Source organism: Stegostoma tigrinum, chromosome 20 (assembly GCF_030684315.1).
Source record: "Stegostoma tigrinum isolate sSteTig4 chromosome 20, sSteTig4.hap1, whole genome shotgun sequence".
Taxonomy (NCBI): Eukaryota; Metazoa; Chordata; class Chondrichthyes; order Orectolobiformes; family Stegostomatidae; genus Stegostoma; species Stegostoma tigrinum.
Window position 1 is genome coordinate 28,573,652 of NC_081373.1, and position 19,341 is coordinate 28,592,992.

General features: G+C 39.8%; 1 protein-coding gene across 2 annotated transcripts in view; it reads left to right on the forward strand.

The window, feature by feature from the left end:
• Positions 1-19,341, forward strand: part of LOC125461719 (short/branched chain specific acyl-CoA dehydrogenase, mitochondrial) — a 70,134-nt gene that overhangs the window by 33,810 nt on the left and 16,983 nt on the right. For both annotated transcript variants that reach the window (XM_048550791.2, XM_059653074.1), the window contains 2 exons: positions 7,051-7,221; positions 15,267-15,392. In XM_048550791.2, the coding sequence (XP_048406748.1) occupies positions 7,051-7,221; positions 15,267-15,392 (297 nt within the window). The remainder of the gene's footprint in view (positions 1-7,050; positions 7,222-15,266; positions 15,393-19,341) is intronic.

Consider the following 19,341-nt stretch of genomic DNA (forward strand, 5'->3'; position numbering starts at 1 on the left):
GAAATAGGAACATGTGTAGGCCATTCAGCCTCTTGAGCCTGCTCTGCCATTCAGTAGGATCATGGCTGGTCAACGTTCCTCATGCCCGCTTTTCTGCCTTTTCCCTATAGCCCTTGATTCCCCTACTGATCAAGAATCTATCTATCTCAGCCTTAAATATATGCAAGGACTGTGCCCTTATCACCCTATGGCAAGGAGTTCCAAAAACTCTCATTCAGAAGCAATTCCTTGTTATATCAGTCTTAAATTGGTAACCATGTATTCTGAAATTATTATGCCCTGCGGCCCTAGACTCTCCCATGAGGGGAAACATCTCTCAACTTTACGCTGTAAAGCCCTTTAATCCTATATATTTCCAATGAGATCCCCTCTCATTCTTCTAAACTGCAGTGAGTAGAGTTCCAACCTGTTTAGCCTTTGCTTATAAAACAATCACTCCATACCAGTGATCATCCCAGTGAGCAAAGTCTGAATGCCTCCAGTGAAGAAATATCTTTTTATAAATAGGGTACCAGAACTGCTCAGATGTGATCTCATTAGTACCTTATACATTATATTAAGACTTCCCTACTCTTCTACTTCAACCCACTTGAAATAAGTTCCAACACTCCATCAGCCTTCCTGATTAAGTGCTGCATCAGTGCTAACTTTGTGTTTTGTTCACAAGTACCCCAAGTTCCCTTGTCTTGCAACTATTTGCAGTTTTTTTCCATTTACATGATACTATGAACAGCTTCACGTTTCTCACATTATACTGCATTTGCCAATTTTTTTTTGCCCATTTCAATAACCTGCCCGTATTTCTCTGAACAATCTGTATCCCCCTCACCATCTGCCTTTTCACCTATTTTAGTGTTGTCTGCACTAGTTTGGCTACAATGCATTCACTTCCTCCCTCCAAGTCATTAATATATACATTGTAAACAGCGCAGGTCTGAGCAGTAATCCCTGTTTAACCCAACTGGTAACAGGTCGCCAACCTAAAAAAAAACCCCTAATCACCACTTGCTGTTAATGACCCATGAGCCAATTCTCTACCAGTGCCAATATATTACCTTGACTACCATGGGTTTTTATTTTATGACTTAACCTTCTGGGAGTACTTTGAATTCCTTTTGGAAGTCCGAATACCGCCCATCTACTAATTTCCTTCCCTCCACTCTGGTAGAGACTTCCTTGAAAAATGCTAATAAATTAGGTCAGATGTGACTTTCCTTTCATGAAGCCATGCTGACTCTGCTTGATTAGATTATGATTTTCTGAATGATCAATGACTTCCTTAATAATTGATTCCAATACATTTTCCAACAATAAATGTTCGGCTAATCAGCCTAAAGTTACCTGCTTTTTACTTCTCTCCTTTTTTGAATAGGGCTATCACACTAGCAGGTTTGCAATCCTCTGTTACTTCTCCAGAATCCAGGGACTTCTGAAAAATTACAAGCAATATATCCACATATCTCCGTAGCTACATCTTTTATAATTTCAGGATGCAAGTCATCAGGGCCAGAGAACTTTATTTGCCTTTAGCCTCACTTATTTTCCAAATTCTCCTTTAATGATGGTGATGGTACTTAATGCCCTCCTATACTCTTTAGCATTAATGGAATATTCAAAGTATCCACTGTAAACACTGATGCAAAATTATCTGTTTAATGCCTCTGCCATTTCCTTAATTTGATGAACAATCTCCCCAGATTAATTTTTAAGGGGTTTATGTTCACTTTAATCTCTTTTTTTTTTTTCCTTTTATGTATATTTTTAAAGAAGGGTTTTTGTTTTCCACTTCTATATTCCTCCCTGGTTTGCCCTTGAAGATGTTATTTTCTCTGTCTTTATTATCTTTTTAGTTTTACTTTGCTAGATTCTGAATTATCCCAGTCTTTGGAGCTATCACTGGTTTTTGCCTTCTTATTTGCTTTCTTTCAGCTTACTACTCTCTAACATCCTTGGTTAGCCCTGGTTGGTTTATCCCTCACTTAGAATCATTCTTCCTAATTAGGATGTATTTTTGCTGAGAGTCATGAATTACCTCAAGTGTCTGCCACTGCTTACTTACTGTCTTTCCTGCTAATCTATCTACCCAGAGATAGTAGGAACTGCAGATGCTGGAGAATCTGAGATTACAAGGTGTAGAGCTGGATGAACACGGCAGGCCAAGCAGCTTCACAGGAGCAGGAAAGCTGGCGTTTCGGGCCTAGACCCTCCTTCAGAAAATTTCGAGGAAGGGTCTAGGCCCGAAACGCCAGCTTTCCTGCTCCTGTGAAGCTGCTTGGCCTGCCGTGTTCATCCAGCTCTACATCTTGTAATCTCAACCTACCTACCCAATTCACTTTAGTTAATGCTATCCTCATTTAATTGTAATTCCCTTTATTTAAGTTAAACGCAGTTCCAACCCCATATTCTCTTGAACTGAATATTAAATTCATCATGTTATGATCATTACTTCCTAGGGGATCTTTTAGCCAGAAGTCATTTATTAAACCTGGTTCATTACCCTTTACCAGATACAAGATAGTCTGCTCCCTGGTTGGCTTCATAACATTGGTCTTGGCAACTATGCCTAATGCACTGTATGAAGTTATTGTTATAGCTACCTTCTTCAATTTGTTAACCCAATCAACATGAAAATTAAAGTCACAGCCAATTATTGCCTTATTCTTCTTGCATGTTCTTATTATTTGTTAATTAATGGTCTTTCCAAACAGTAATGGTTACTGTTTGGGGCCTTGCACACTACTCCCCTATCAATGTCATCTTTCCCTTGCTATTTTTTTTTTTCTCCTTCTACTCAAATGGACTGTACATCTTACCAGCCTAGATCGTCTTTCACAACTGTCTGTCTTTTTTTTATATAAAAGATGCTGCCTTACCACCTTTTTCATCTCAACTGTCTATCTGACAGGTCAGATATTCCTGAATGTTAAGTTCCCAGTTTTGAGCTCCTTGTAACCATGTTTCTGGAATGGCTATCTGGTTGTATGGTTTACTACAATTTGTGCCATTATTCATTGCCTTATTCCACATGCGTCGTGCATGAAGGTACAAAGTCTTTAAGTTTGTTTTATTATTGTATTTCTCTATACTGTTATGGTTCCTTGGTATATTCACACATTCTGTCCCTTCCTTTCATTTTCTGGTAACAATCAACTCACCAGTAACCTGGAATCCTACCTTCTCCTTTTACTTTTGATTTTCTGATTCTCCATGCAGCTGAAGTCACCCCCTATTATTTAATTTAAAATTCTAACCCACCCCCCATTGTTTAATTTTAAATTCTATCTGCAGCCCTAGTTCTGATTATGCTGGGACCAGAGTCCTAGTGAATTTGGGTGGAGCCCATTCTGTCATAGCAGCTCCCTTCTTCCCAAAAACTGGTGCCATTGTCCCAAGAATTTAAACCTGTTTATCCTACACCAATCTTTGAGCCATGTATTTATCTCTAATTATGTTGACCTTGTGCGAATTAGCTTGTGGCTCAGGCGACTATTACAGTTTTGGTTCTGCATTTTAATTTTGCTCCTCGTTGCTTCTCAGCAAAACCTCTTTCCTCTTTCTACTATGTTGTTGGTATCTACCTGGAACACAGCAACTGGATCTCTTCCCTCACACTCAAAGTTTCTGTGCAATTCAGATGAGATATCCTCAACCTGGGCACCAGGCAAGGCACAGCCTTTCGGATTCTCCATCCTAGCCACAGAGAACAGCTTCATTCACCTGACTATATTATCCTAAATTACAACTAAATTTCTCTTTTCTCTCTTCCTCTTGAATGGCTCCCTGTACCATGGCGCTATGGTCAGTTTGCTCATCCTCTTTATGCCTCCCTGAGCTTCTCTAACAGTTTGAGATTCTTGCTGCATTTATAGATGAGATCAGGAGCTTAGGCTCCTTCACCCCTACTTCCTGGATCTCTCTACCTGCCTCTGTGATAATCACACCCAACTGCCATTGACCATTGACTGAATTTGAATTAGTTAATCTGAGAGGTGTTCACGGATTTCTGAAATAGAGCATCCAGATAATTCTCCTTCCTGATGTGTTGTGTTGTAATGTTCAAAACGCAGACTCCAGCTCATCAACTATGAGGCAGAGTTCCTGAAACAACCAACACTTGCTACAGATGTGGTTGCTGTGATGATGCTATGGCTTTAACAGATGTATTTTGTCACAAGTTTCTTTTTAATGAAGGAATGTTGACGAGCAGTCTGCCTAAAGCCAATAAAGTAAACAGCTTGCGAGGCCTTGGGTTTTTTAAAGAGTTGGAATGTTAGAAGTCGTCTGAATGGGGGGAATGAAGCTCCCACAGAACCAGGATTTTTTTTAAGTTTTTGCCTTCAGTAGCAGTTGCTGGGGCTTGAAGCTGGATCTAGAAGCTCTTATTCCTCTCTCTGTTACGGCTAAAAACTGCGGTCCTCTTGCTGCTATACTTACATGTGAGACAGTCAGTCTATTTTACTGAATTTGCCTTTGCTAAGGGTGTGTTTATGGGATCATACTATTTTGGAAAAGTTAATTAGTAGTAGTTAATATATATTATTTATTTAGTTATGCAATTTGATAGAGTTACAGTTAAGCCAATCCATTTATTTTAAATTTGCCTGTATTTTAATTATAGTGTACAAATAGCATGTTTTGTTTCAAGCCTGGTAGTTTTGAACAATTGCATTGCATTTGGAACACACTACTTTACACCTATCTTTTAAAATAAGAGATTAAAAAATGGGGTCTAGACTCTCCTCAGTAAATTTTGAAAGGGTTTGGTCTGGTCCATAACAGTCGCTTTGAAATGCAGTGGGATCTACTAGCTCCCACATCATGCAGATACAACACATCACCCAGCCCTGCACCAGTGTTTTATTTAAGTAGTTCTGAATTTTTTTTTTCAAATTTACTGCAGGTCTTATTTGTAATCTGTAAATACTTCTCCTGTTCATCTTTAATCTGAAATAACGTGCCTTTATTTTTTCGTATTTTTCCTGTGTTAATTTAGTATATTTTCAAGTTGATTGAATTCAAATTTCAAACTAATTAAATATACATCCCTGAAAAAAAATCAATAACACTGCTGATTAGGCATGAAAATTGCTGTGTATGCGCTCATGATCACCACCACCTTCACCTTTTGAACAGCAACTAGAGCTGGACAGTTAATGTCTTTTTTTTTTAAGAAGTTTTTGGAAGTCCAGCCTGATAATATCTGAACATCTAATATACATGCCATATGCCTGGAATGCCTCTTGGAACAAACGTTGCCGCAGAGAGACTAATAAATGACTACTGAGATCACAGTTGCAGTTACATCTTAGCTTTCCTCAGAGGCTCGTTTACATATTAATCAAACCCTATCATTACAATTTGCATGAACATTATTTTAGAGTATTTTTATCTTGACATGAAGAGTTTTAAATTTTAGTAATGAATGTGGTTCAGACTGTTGTGGCAAGTCAAGACTTAACCCAATCAACTCAGCTTTCATGTATTTTCTTCCTGGCCCTTTTTTAAACTATTCTGTAGAACCTCTGTAAATATTAATACAGTCCCCAATGACCCATTTCCCAATTTTTGAAAGACCATTTCAGCTATCTAAAATAATTGTATGTATATGGCACTTCTCATCCCAACTTTCAAAAATGTATCAAGACAACACTATTGCTCAACAACCAATTGCATACTTTCAAAGTGCAGTCACTGTTATGATGTAAACCAAAGTGCAGTCAATTTGCACACAAGGTACCACCAGTAGAACTGACGTAAGTGATCAGATCATTTATGTTTAATGGTTTTGGTTGAGGGGTAAATATTGACCAGAAACTCCTCAGCATTTCTTGAATACTGCCCTGGGACTTCTATGTTCATCTAAGAACTTAGATGGCACTTTGTTTTAACATCTCACCTAAAACATGATACCTGTCACGTTAACAGCACTAAGTATTAGCCTAGATGTTATGTGCTTATAACAATCACCGGCCTGTGGGACAGTGGAGGTGCAATGGGGCCAAGAAAAACATCTAACACTGACAAAGGTGTGCTGTTTCAAATTCAACAGCCTCAGCACATTGGGTGTGTCAGATTTCAGAACTTGCCAGTTTCAAAAAATACTCCCAACGTTCATTCAGATTAGAACAAGTTAACCTGATAAGTAGGATGGGCAGCAAAACTAACTGATACGGTTGTGAAGCACTTCAGGTCAAAGGCTGTGTCACTATTGATAATTAATTAACTTGTGCATTAGATTTTAATTGGTCTTTCCTGCTTCTTCCTCTTCCATATATTAGTGCAGCTTGTTTATAATGGGAAAATATCAATGTAACTATGTCTGGCTTTATTGCAATAAACACATTTTATTATCGTACTGTTTTAATTGCCAGTAATTCAATAAAAGCAGGAATCTGATAAAGAACCAAGTTTGTTTTTTGTTTGTTTTTTTCATGGAATTCATAGCATCCCTACAGTGTAGAAACAGGCCCTTTAGCCCAACAAGCCCACACTGGCCCTCAGTATCCCACCCAGACTCATTCCCCCTCTAACCCACCTAATCTACCCATACCTGAACACTACAGGCAATTTAGCGTGGCCAATCCACCTAGCCTGCGCATCTTTGGACTGTGGGAGGAAACTGGAGCACCGAGAAGAAACCCACGCAGACATAGAGAATGTGCAGACACAACACAGACAGTCATCCGAGGGTGGAATCGAACCTAGATCCCTTGTTGTGTGATGCTAACCACTGACCCACCGTGCTGTCCCAGTTTAAAAAGTCTGGGAACCCAGAATGCCGTGTGAAAATATACATAATAATTTATTCCTAGATGTGGGGCCCTTGGCAGATACCCAAGTCCAGATCAAAACTTCAGTGTGAAATCTTGAATTGTTGTCGTGTAAGAAGTTAAGAAGAAGACAGAAAAAAAATTCGGATAATTTCAAACATTTAACTAATTTGTAAATTAGCATTCCTGTTTCTAAGATTATAAGTCTACAGTGCAGATCATGTGACTATTTGGCATGTTACAGGCAACTTAATGGTTATTTTTAAAATCTCTCTTCTAGGTTGGCAGCTTCTGTCTGTCTGAAGTTGAGTCTGGAAGTGATGCATTCTCTTTGAAAACTAGTGCTGAAAAGCATAAAGATTACTATGTCCTGAATGGCTCTAAGATGTGGATTAGTAATGCTGATTTTGCTGGTATATTTCTTGTTATGGCAAATGCGAACTTCTCTGCCGTAAGTATCAAAGATAATAATTCAGGTCTGCAAAAATGATTTTAATAATAAATACAGAAGGACATCCCTTGACTTTCCATACAAAAAGTCAGTCTTAATACAGATTAGTGTGCATGTCTTTGTGTGTCATGTCGATAGTTTTCAATTTTATTCAGTTAATAAGGGACTACCATCCACATAGCTGAAGCAGCATAATGCTTGCTATTAATTTATAATTGTCAGTGAAAAATAATATGTTTAATGTCAAGTCAGTCTAAAATAGTACTACATTGTGATAGAAACAAAAGTAGCTCGTGTGCACTATACTGTTGGCAGTGTTTCTGTTGAGCTGATACAGGCTCTTCAAATAGGGGCTAGAAATTGGGTAACACAATAAAAGCAACAAAAGAAACCCAAAGGAAGTGTCAATCTTGATATTGTGACGTAATGAAAGGAGTCCAGGAGAAAAAAATAATTCAATAAGTTTGTGAAATAATCAGATGGGGATTTTTGTCCTTGGCCTGAAATATCATTCACTCATTTATAGCACCTTTTATAGGTGCTTAATTTCAATTGAGTGTTGAAATTTAGGTGAAATGTGCACATTGTAGTTACAGTCTGTTCTTTAAAAATTCTTTTTGTCAATTCAGCTTTTGCATGTTAAGCAAACTTTTCAAGTGAAATAATTGCCAACCCAGGAATATGTCATTAAGTCTGTGGAAGTGTTAAATTATAATGGCTATAGCATCTCCCTGAGGAAATGTGAATCCACAGCTTCTAATAGTTAGCTTTCAGAGCCAGAGAGTATGTTTGGCAATGACTAACAATTAACACATTCTTTTCACCCTTGCCTAAAGTTGCTGTACCATTTTATGTTGAGTGATGTTATGTCATTAACCTCGCACAATTATCTATTTATCACCAGCAAAGCTTTAGGATAACAAATATAGCACACCTTTTGAAATGATTTAGCATGAATTTGTTTTAATTTTTTTGTAAAACGTCATCTCAGCAGGATATCTTTGGGAGGCTTATTTTTCCCCAGAGCTTTCAGCCATTCTTGTCACCACAAATTGGACAGGATTTCTGCATAAACCCTGTACACACATGCAAACAAGGATCTTGCTTTGTGACATTGGGGTAGGAGAAGCTCCAGATGAAAAATAAACTGCAGATACTGGAATCTGAGGTAAACAACCAGGAGGTTGAAGGGTACTGCTCAAAATGTTCACTGCTTCTTACCTCCAGATGCTGCCTGGCTTGCTATCTTCCAGCCTCCTGTTTTATCTCCCCTGGTCTATACCTGCTAGTCTGCTCCTGAGGTTGGAAGTTCATATCAGATATACAGGCAACCTCCCCCTTCCTTTGCTCCAAGTAGTTCTTGTTGTTTTGAAAAAGAATAATTTTTCCATTTCTTATACAAACTTTGCTGATTTTTCTCTGAAAAAAAAATCAAATATCTATCAAAGTGAAACTCTCCTCATTGATCTCCATGTTGCATATCTACTGTCAAGTTGGCCGATATATTGGAAATCACATTTGTTAATAACTTTGACATTAAGTGTCTTGGAGCCAATCCCTAATTTCATTTTGGGTCATTCAGAGATTTTTCTGTACCTGAATGGGTTTTCAATCGTTTGTCATTTCTTCCAGTTAAAATTCAGTGAACTATGCTTGTGTTCCTAATACTTTTGTGCATTGTCTTATTAAAGCCTTCTTATTAACAAGCACTTGTACTTATTTTCATTTATTCACAAGATGCTGGTGTTGCTGGCTAGGCCAACATTTGTTACCCATCCCCAGTTGCCCTTGAAAAAGTAGTGGTGAGCTGCCTTCTTGAACAATTGCAGCCCACATGCTGTCTGTTGACCCACAATATACTGAGGGAGGGAATTACAGGACTTTGACCTGGTGACAATGAAGGAACAGCTATGTACTTCCAAGTCAGGATGGTAAGTGGCTTGGAGGGAACTTGTAGGTGGTAGTGATCTCATGTATTTGCTGCTCTTGTCCTTCTAGATGGAAGTGGCCATGGGTTTGTAAGGTGGTGTCTGAGGACCTTTGGTGAATTTTTGCAGTGCATCATGTTGATAGTACATACTGATGTACCAATCTTCAGCAGAGGGGGAGAAGTGGATGCGTGTGAATCTGACCCCTGTCAAGCAGGCTGCTCTGTCCTAGAATGGTGTCAAGCTTCATGAAAGTTGTTGGAGCTGCACCCAGCCAGGCACGTGAGGAGTATTCCATCACATTCCTGACTTTGCTTTGTAGAATGTGGACAGGATTTGGGGAGTCAGGAGGTGAGTTAGTCACGGCAGTATTCCTAGCCTCCAACCTGCTCTTCTGGCAGCTGTGTTTATGTGCTAAGTCACATAAAGTTTCTAGTCAATTGTAACCCCGAAGATGTTGGTAGTGTAGGATTGGCTGATGGTAACACCACTGAATGTCAAGGGCTGGTATTTAGATTGCTATTGCCTGACAGTTGTCAGCCCAAGCTTGGATGTTATCCAGATCTTGTGTTTGTACACGCTCTGCTTTAGTATCTGAGGGGTCAAGAATGATGCTGAACGTCGTGCAATCATTGGCAAACATCCCTACTTCTTACCTTTTATAATGGAGGGAACGTCATTGATGAAGTCGATTGAAGGTGGTCAGGCCTAGGACAGTAGCCTGAGGAACTCCTGCAAAGATGTCCTAGAGCTAAGATGATTGACCTCCGACAACCATGATCTTCCTCTATGCCAGGTATGACTCCAACCAGCTGAGAATTTGCCCCTGTTACTCACCTCATCTCTGGAGATCACCAGGAGAGCAAAGAAATTGCCAATTCTGGAAATGCTGGATGTTAATTGTTTCAATACTATTTACTGATAGGAAATGGGTATTGCTAGTGAATCCGTAGATAGACACAGATTGAAGTAGTTTAGAGATAATGGGAACTGCAGATGCTGGAGAATTCCAAGATAATAAAATGTGAGGCTGGATGAACACAGCAGGCCAAGCAGCATCTCAGGAGCACAAAAGCTGACGGTTCGGGCCTAGACCCTTCATCAGAGAGGGTAGTTTATGTTGGGTAAGGAGGTATATGCTTGTAAGTTATAATTCTGGAAATAAATGGTACAAGTAAAATGAAGTAAAGATTGCCTCCAGTTCCATCCTTCAACAGCTGATTTTTCTGTAATTTATCATGGTAGCATTTCAAAGGATTAGTTTGGAAACTCAGAAAATAAGTTTCTGACAAGAAATGTGAACTGTATGATCAGTTAAAGAGTTAAATGGATGAATCTACTAATGAGGAAATGAAGTATAATTGTATTTATAAACTTTGTAGACTTTTACAGCATGGAAAGAGTACCATCAGCCCATCATGTTCATACTAGTCATAAAGCACCTCTATTCTAATTCCATTTTTCAGCTCTTAGCCTGTATCAATGTATGTTATGGTGTTTCAAATGTTTATCTGAACACTTCTTAAATGTTTCTGTTTCTACCACTCTTTTGACAGAACCCTGAACAGTATTCATGTACAGAGGAAGCTGGGGTTTCAAGTCCTTAGCTCCCTTAAAGTGGCCGTGCAAGTAGATAGGCAGTAAAAAAGGCTTCTGGCATGCATACCGTTATTGGGCAAGGAGTTGAGTACAAGAGTCAGGATGTCATGTTTCAGCTTTATAAGACTTTTGTTAGGCTACATTTAAAGAATTACATTCAGTTCTGGTCACCACATTATAGGAAGGATGTGGACGCTTTGGAAAAGGTGCAGAAGACGTTTACCAGAATGCCGACTGGATTAGAGGGTATGAGCTATAAGGAGAGGCTAGAAAAACTTCGTTTGTTTTCTCTAGAATGGTGGAGGCTGAGGGAAAACTTGACAGAAGTCTGTAAAGTTATGAGATGCATAGATAGGGTTTATGATCTAAATCTTTTTCCCAGAGTTGAAATATCTAATACTAGGATACATGATTTAAGATGAAAGGGGACAAGTTCAAAAGAGAGGTGAGGGGCAAGTTTTTTTTACACAGAACGCCAGGGATGATGGAGGAGGCAGATGCAATAGAGGCTTTTAAGGGACTTTTAGTTCAGTACGTGAATATGCAAGGAATGGGAGGATATGGACCACTAGCAGACAGAAGAGATTTGTTCAATTTGGTGTCCTGTTTTGGCACAACAGTTGGATTGAAGGGGCCCCATTCCTGTACTATACAGTTCTATGTTCTATATTTTCAGGCAGTGAATTCCAGATCGCCCCACCTTTTGTGTAAAAGGGATTTGAGGAACAAAAATCTTCTCAAGTCTCCTACCCTAAATTTTAAGTCGATGTCTTCTGATTAGACCATAAGACCATAATACATAGGAGCGGAAGTAAGGCCATTCGGCTCATCAAGTCCACTCCGCCATTTAAATCATGGCTGATGGGCATTTCAACACCACTTCCCTGCACTCTCCCCGTCGCCCTTGGTTCCTTTTGAGATCAAGAATTTGTCGATCTCTGCCTTGAAGGCATCCAACGTCCCGGCCTCCACTGCACTCTGCGGCAACGAATTCCACAAGCCCACCGCTCTCTGGCTGAAGAAATGTCGTCTCATTTCAGTTTTAAATTTTACCCCCTCTAATTTTAAGGCTGTGCCCACGGGTCCTAGTCTCCCCGCCTAACAGAAACAACTTCCTTGCGTCCACCCCTTCTAAACCATACATTATCTTGTAAGTTTCTATTAGATCTCCCCTCAACCTTCTAAACTCTAATGCGTACAATCCCAGGATCCTTAGCCGTTCATCATACGTTAAACCTGCCATTCCAGGGATCATCCGTGTGAATCTCCTCTGGACACGCTCCAGGGCTAGTATGCCCTTCCTGAGGTGTGGGTCCCAAAATTGGACACAGTATTCTAAATGGGGCCTAACTAGATCCTTATAAGCCTCAGATTATTGACTCATGTACTAAGGGGAAATGTTTCTTCCTATTGAACCTGTCTATCCTCGTGATAATTTTGTACCCCTCAGTCAGGTCTCCAGTCAGCCATGTCTGCTCTAATGAAAACAATTCCAGCTTATTTTTTTTGTCTCTTTATTATTGGAATACATGAGCCCAGCCAACATCCTGGTGCATCTCCTTTGGTGCAATCCATCCTTCCTATAGTGTGGCGATCAGAACTGGACTTCCTAACATTTTGCACAGCTCGATTATAACCTTCTTGCTCTTGAATGCAGTGCCTCAACTAATAAAGTCCAGTATCCAAATGCTTTCTCACTCACCTTATCGCTGTGCACTGCTGCTTTCAAGAATCTGCACATGTACATCAAGATCCCCGACCCTCTGTTCTTCCGAGTGTCTTGCCATTCATCATGTCTTCCCTTGACTTGTTAGTTTGCCAAAATGCATCATCTCAGAATTGAATTCCGTTTGCTACTGTTCTGCTGATTCGACCAGCCCATCTATATGGTCCTGTAGTCTAAGGATTTCCTCCTCACTATTTACCATACCACCAGTTTTATGTCATCTGTAGCTTATTGATCATATCATCTTCATTCAAGTCTAGATCATTAATATACAGTACGAACAAAAATAAACCTAGGACCGAACACATGTAGATACAGACTTTCAGTCACAAAATAACTTTTGACCATCACCCTCTGACTCCAGCCACTAAGCCATTTGTGGATTTAATTTGCCAAATTGCTCTGGATCCCATGGGTTCTTATCTTTCTAACCAGTCTTCCGTGCAAGATCTTTGAAGAAAGCCTTACTGACGCCCATGTAAACTATAGCAGCGGCACTGGCCTCATATACACACCATCTCCAAAAATTCATATTTTTTAGATCCAGTCTTCTTCCTGACAAACCTATGTTGATGATCCTTCATTAATCGTTGTCTCTTGAAGATTAAATCTGTCCCTCAGAGCTATTTTCCAAAAGTTTCCCTCCTACTGATATTGGATTCATTGGCCATAGTTCTTTGGTTTATCCATACCACCTGTCTAGAATAACAGAATCACATTAACTGCACTGTAGTCCTCTGACCGGAACTACGCACGGCACTTCAGCTATGGCCTAACTAGTCTTTTATACAGCTCTATGACAACCTCCCTGCTCTTGTATTGATGCCTTAACTATTAAAGGCAAATATATAAATGCCTTTATAACCATGTTATCTGCCTGCTGTCTTCAAAGCTCTATGAACATGCACGCGAAGATCCAACGATTCTCTGTATTTCCTAGGGCCTTACTATTCATAATCTGCTCCCATGTGTTACTAATCCTCTCAAAATGCATGACTTCACCCCTTCTAGCATTGTTTTCTACAAAAATAAATTTGAAGCAAATATTTGGCAAGAACATGCCTGTCAGGTGGAGAGCAATGAAGATTTGTACCTTGTAGTAGAGTTCCTGGATGACATCTACAAGAAACGTAATCTGTTCAATGCCAATGAGACATTGTCCAACTTTGAAAAACACCCATTGAGGAATATATCAAGCATTTTAACAGATTGACGCAATTCAGTCAATTGATCCATGGATCAGTACTGGCATATAAATTTCTGGGTCGAGCCAATGCATCTCTTCAAGACAGTATTCATTTTAACTGGTGTTCTCAGAAATACAACGACTATCTTGAGAACATTCTGAGAAAGTTATTTCTTTTTGCCATCATGGAATAAATAGGAGTTTCTGCTGAAATGCAACAAATAGAAAACTCAATGATTACCTGCATTTGAAGGCCCAGATACGGAATACAAACATAAATACAGTAAACAGAATTAAACTGATCTGGCCATTGCAATGGAACATGGAACTGTTTCAGTAATATTGGGCAAGTAGAGGTCAAGATTGTCCAACAGTTATTTGGTTCTTTCACATGTGAGTCAAAGTATTATAATGTGACGAACTACCAAAAACTGAAAAACACAGCCCTTAAAGTTACTCCTGATGAAGAGAATAAAAGTAATGATAAATCTCAAATGTATACTAGTTACGAGGATTTTGCGTCCCATAATGGATGTAATATTCACGGACTCCAAACTGCAGTGCCAGACCCTCCTAAGGTAATAGCCATGATAAGACAATGATTCTAAACACATAATCAAAATTTTAAGATTCATTGTTAACGTTTTGGCTCCGGGGACCCTCCTTCAGTTCTGAGGAAGGGTCACAGGACCCAAAACGTTAACTCTGTTTTCTCCTCCACAGATGCTGCCAGACCTGCTGAGCTTTTCCAGGAACTTTGATTTTCTTCCTGAAATTTACAGCAGCCACAGTTCTTTTGGTTCTTATTAAGATTCATCCTTCATTATCATAAAATCTCAGACTCCGAGCATCAGATAGAAATAAATAAAATATCTTGAACTTTACATGCTAATGTGCTTTGTGATGAAGGTTCTCGGCTGCATTCTGTTCCCAATCAGTGGTGAATTGGATCCCTTGTAAAGGAGAAAATGTTTTGATGACATGGTTACCCAGTGTTACTAGCACTTAAGTGGGATGTGCATTGACTGCTATTTGATGTGCTTTGTGGGGTATTCAGCCATAGTTACCCATGTTTACCTCATGTTAATTCTGGATGGAGTGTAACTTATGTAATCATTGCAGATTGTTTTTGCTGTTCTTAACTTTACTATAAAAGTTTTATTCATTTGTTTAAAATAGCCAAATCTTTTGGTTTTGCTCCCTTAATGAGTACCTAGTATATGTAACTTTATTCACTTAAAACAAAAAAATACTGGTCCCTGGTCAATTTAACGTAATATAATTTTGGCAGTTTTGACAGAGATATAAAAAATCAGTTTCCTTTGCATTGAATTGCTACTTGTATTTCTAAAAGTCATATTATAGTTGTAGTTCTGTTCTTAAGATTTTCTTTTCTAATATATTATTCAAATTGAGACAGGATCAAACCTTGCTCACCCTCCAGACCCACCCCTTACCACACTTAAATTGCATGGCCACTGAGTTGTTGTGTGACCAAGTATGAAACTATCCCTTTGTGAAATAGAAAACCTTTTACTAGACTTCCTTATTACAAATATTATTAAAATTAGTTTAATGTTCCTAAGTTATTGTCTTGTACTTGCAGGGATACAGGGGGATCACATGCTTCATTGTAGATAAAGACACTGAAGGCCTTCAAGTGGGAAAAAAAGAAGATAAACTTGGAATTCGTGCATCATCTACGTGTGCAGTCAATTTTGATAATGTAAAGGTACATTTTTCAAATTTGTAGTTCGCACATGTTGTCATCTTATGCATAAGAAAGGTAGGCTCTGACCATTTATTTGCTAATTTTCATACTCTGCATAATAATGGACTCCTGTTCAAATGTGGTTCTGCGAATACATGTCAGCTGCAGTTACTTTGGCCAAGCAGTAATTTTCCATAATTCTTCACTATTGATAGACTGCTTTGACCATGAGGATCCACAGCCAAACCTAATCTATTTTTATCTGGCAGTAGTGCATTTACTCTTCCAGTAGAGGTCACTAGATAACAGTTGTGAGCATGAATCTTGGATAGTTCACAATTTTCAGCATATCAACTACATGCCACTATTATTGGACATATAGCAGAAAACAGTCTTGGGACTTTCGAGATAGCAAGAACTGCAGATGCTGGAGTCAGAAATAACACAGTGTGAAGCTGGAGGAATACAGCAGGCCAGGCAGCATCAGAGGATCAGGAAAATTGACGTTTCAAGTCAGGACCCTTCTTCAGGAATGGGGAGAGTGAAGGGAGCTGGGAACTAACTAGAGGAGAGGTGGTGCTGGGGAAAGTAGGTGGGATGCTGATTAGGTGAGTGCAGGTAGGGAGTCATGGGGATTGGTCAGTGGGATGGGTGGAGCGGATAGGTGGGAGAGAAGATGGACTGGTTGTGTCAGGTCAAGGACATGGTATGAGGCCGAGGATGGAGAGATTTTAAAACTGGTGAATTCCATGTTTAGGCCATCGGATTGTAGGCTCCCGAGGTGGAAAATGAGGTATTGCTCCTCTGGTTTGTAGGTGGTGTCGTTGTGACACTGGAGGATGTCCCAGGGTGGACATGTCACCCAGGCCCAGTTGACAGCAATGTTCTTTAGCACTCTGCCAGCTCAATAGTAGTGGTGATACCAAGCTACTGTTGTTGATGGACATTGAAGTTCTCAACCAGAATACATTCTGTTCTCTTTCCGCATTAAGTGCGTCCTCCAAGTTGTGCTCAATATGGAATAGAACTGATTCATCAGCAGAGGGGTTTGGTAGCTGGTAATAATCGGCAAGATATTTCTTTGCCCATGTTTGATACAGTGCCATGTGACTTCAAGGTATGCAGAATCAACGTTAAGAACTCCTAAGGCAACTAACTCTACACTGCAAACATCTTTATTGGATCTGTTCTGCTCACAGGACTCTGAGAAATTGTCTGTCTGTCAAGGTATGATTCTGTGAGAATGGCTATGTCTGACTGTTGGTGATCAATTTATTGGTCTGCTTTTCCAATTTTGACACAAGACCCCAGAAGTTAATATGGAGGATTTTGTAGGTTGGTGAGCCTGAATTTGTTATTGTTGTTTCCGATTATTTGGCCAATGGTGGTTTGTCCATCCACTTCCATTTAATTTATTGACTCAATTGTGGTTTGATACAACTCTGAGGCTTGCTAAGCCATTTTGGAGAGTTTTTAAGAGTCAACCACATGACTGTGAGTCTGGGACTACATTTAGGCTGTCCAAGCAAGGATTTCTAATTTTTCCTCCTCTTTAGGTGAATGAGGTGGGTTTCTACGAAAATTAACAATATTCTAATGACCTTTGTTAGACTGGCTTTTAATTCTACATTTATTAATTGAATTCAAACTTCACCAAATGCACCAACATTAGAGAGCTTGAGTGACCCAGGTTTCTTACCTCTATTGTTCTCTCTTACTGCACCACCATCACTAATCTACCTACTGTGCCCCGATAGTCTCCTGTTGAATTCCATGAAGCAGCCACCCTTAAGAAAAGTACTGTTCCAGGAGCTATTTATTTTTCTGAATCCTCAGTGACTCTTGATTTTGAAGAGTCCTACTCTAGTTTGATTTTGATTCCTACTGTGCAGATCCAGGTTTAGAGTTCCAGAGAAAGCAGAGGCAGGAATTTCACCTCCTTGTCGTGGCATAAACAATGGTGAGAAAGGTGGAAAATACAGTGAGGATGAAAACATCAGAATCTTGATGTCAGTAAAAGTGTTTCTGATTTTTTTTTTCCTTCAATCCATGAATGGCAGTGTCAGAATCTTGCCATTGGCCAGTGATTACCATATTTCCTTGCATTTACAATTCATTTAGACGGTTTAGATGCCATTTCTAATCGTCTCCTTTCTTTAGAAACTGAATGGTCTATATTCCTGACAGGTAAAACTGAACCAGTAGCTAGTGGCAGCAGCTCACACCTTGTTCCAGGCATGATTTAAACTGCCTTAATTAACAATGGTACAGCATGCACCATGTCCAAGTGAGTCAGCAGCAGCAAACTACCAGCCTCACTACATCATGACTGCCCTTTTGACCAATTCACTCAACTTCAGCCCTCAACAGTTTGCATCTCAGGGACATCTATGACTTGCAAGCTTCTGCCAGTCACTTCACAAGCAAGGATACAAACATCTTGTGCATCTGCTCAGGATGCATTTTGCGGCTCTTAGCTTCCTTTTCCTAGTGATCATTTACTTGGAGTCTGCCAGCCTGTGTCTGTTTCATATTGTGCACTGTTAAATTACATGCTGCCGGTCTCTGTGGCTTTTAAGTAGAGAGGACACGAAAGCAGAATGTGACAGTGGGATGCACTGAGCTGTTACGGGAGTAGATGTGTTGCTGTGCAGCACTGAACAATGCCAATGACACACCTGAAGCATTTATCAGCAGAATATATCATAAACATGTTGTATGTATTTCAAGCAAATGGTGATGTGGAAAAGTCAAAGGTAGCAGTCCTTAGTGAGGTGAAGGAGGACAATACTCACTCGAGTTACTGCTGCAGTCAGTTAAAGGGATCGTCTGATTTTGGTCAAGGGCATTGGCTATGGACAGTTAGGCGCTTAGTCCTAGTGTAGTCTGGCAATTGAGGCGTGGTCAGTCTTCCTGGTCAAGTGCAAGCAGTACATGAATTACAAGAAGGATAACTGGGGTGCTGTGAAGATATAATTTTTCCAACAATTTTTCTCACAATATGTTGAGGATTTGAGTATGATGGAAATGAATGGAAGAGCAGTTAGTTTTGATGTATGAGCAGAAGAGATAGTGAGGCTATCCAGTAAGTAAGAACACGCAGATCAGGATTTTGCAAGGATGATGTGCTTGAGAACAATTGAGTGGACATGATATATACAGTAGTGAAAGTTGTAGTCAATTAACTTTGGTGAGAGGTGTATACAGTGACTGAGTTTTAGTGACTGGCCCTGTGAGGGGACAGAGAGATGATGTTGGTACTTACCCTTTTGATCGCAGAGTTCTTTTTTGAGATCGACCTCATTCTTGCACTGCTGAGCTTCCCTGTTCACCCGGGGCACAACACTAATCCGGGCTACAATTTAGGCCAATTGCTATGGTGCGACCTCCTGTGGCACTCCTCAGGAAAAAGGACTGCCCTCCTCCACCTCATCTAGCAATGCCTTGAGGCACCTGTCTGTAATGCAGCAAGCTTTTCTTTCCTCTGTACTATATCCTTCGTGATAGCAATTAAACACAGTGTCTGAGGCAGTTCCTGGCTTGCAGCTTCTGAAGCAGTATGTAGCCAGGCTTTAAATATGGTGTCAGCACCATGAATGGCAGAAAGTCCAACCGTGGCAAGCTCTTTACCATGACCAAAGTGCCCAAGAACCCAATTGCATATTTAACGAGGTGATGCACAGAAGGTTACAGGAGAAATGTCCCTCCCAAGCTATGAATCTCACTCAACAAAATATTAACAAAATGGGAATATTCCACCCAAATTGTCAGCTAACATGATTACTTGCTTCTAGACCCTCAAATATATTGGACGCAAGAACTATGCTGCCTTTTGGTAATGGTTTATGAATTTGTCTCATTTTCTACATTCCACTACTTTCTCATCCAACTGCTATCAAAACCTTCCAACTTAGAGTAGCTTACCTGTCTGAAAGGAGTATCATTGCTGATAATATTATCAGTTCTTCTG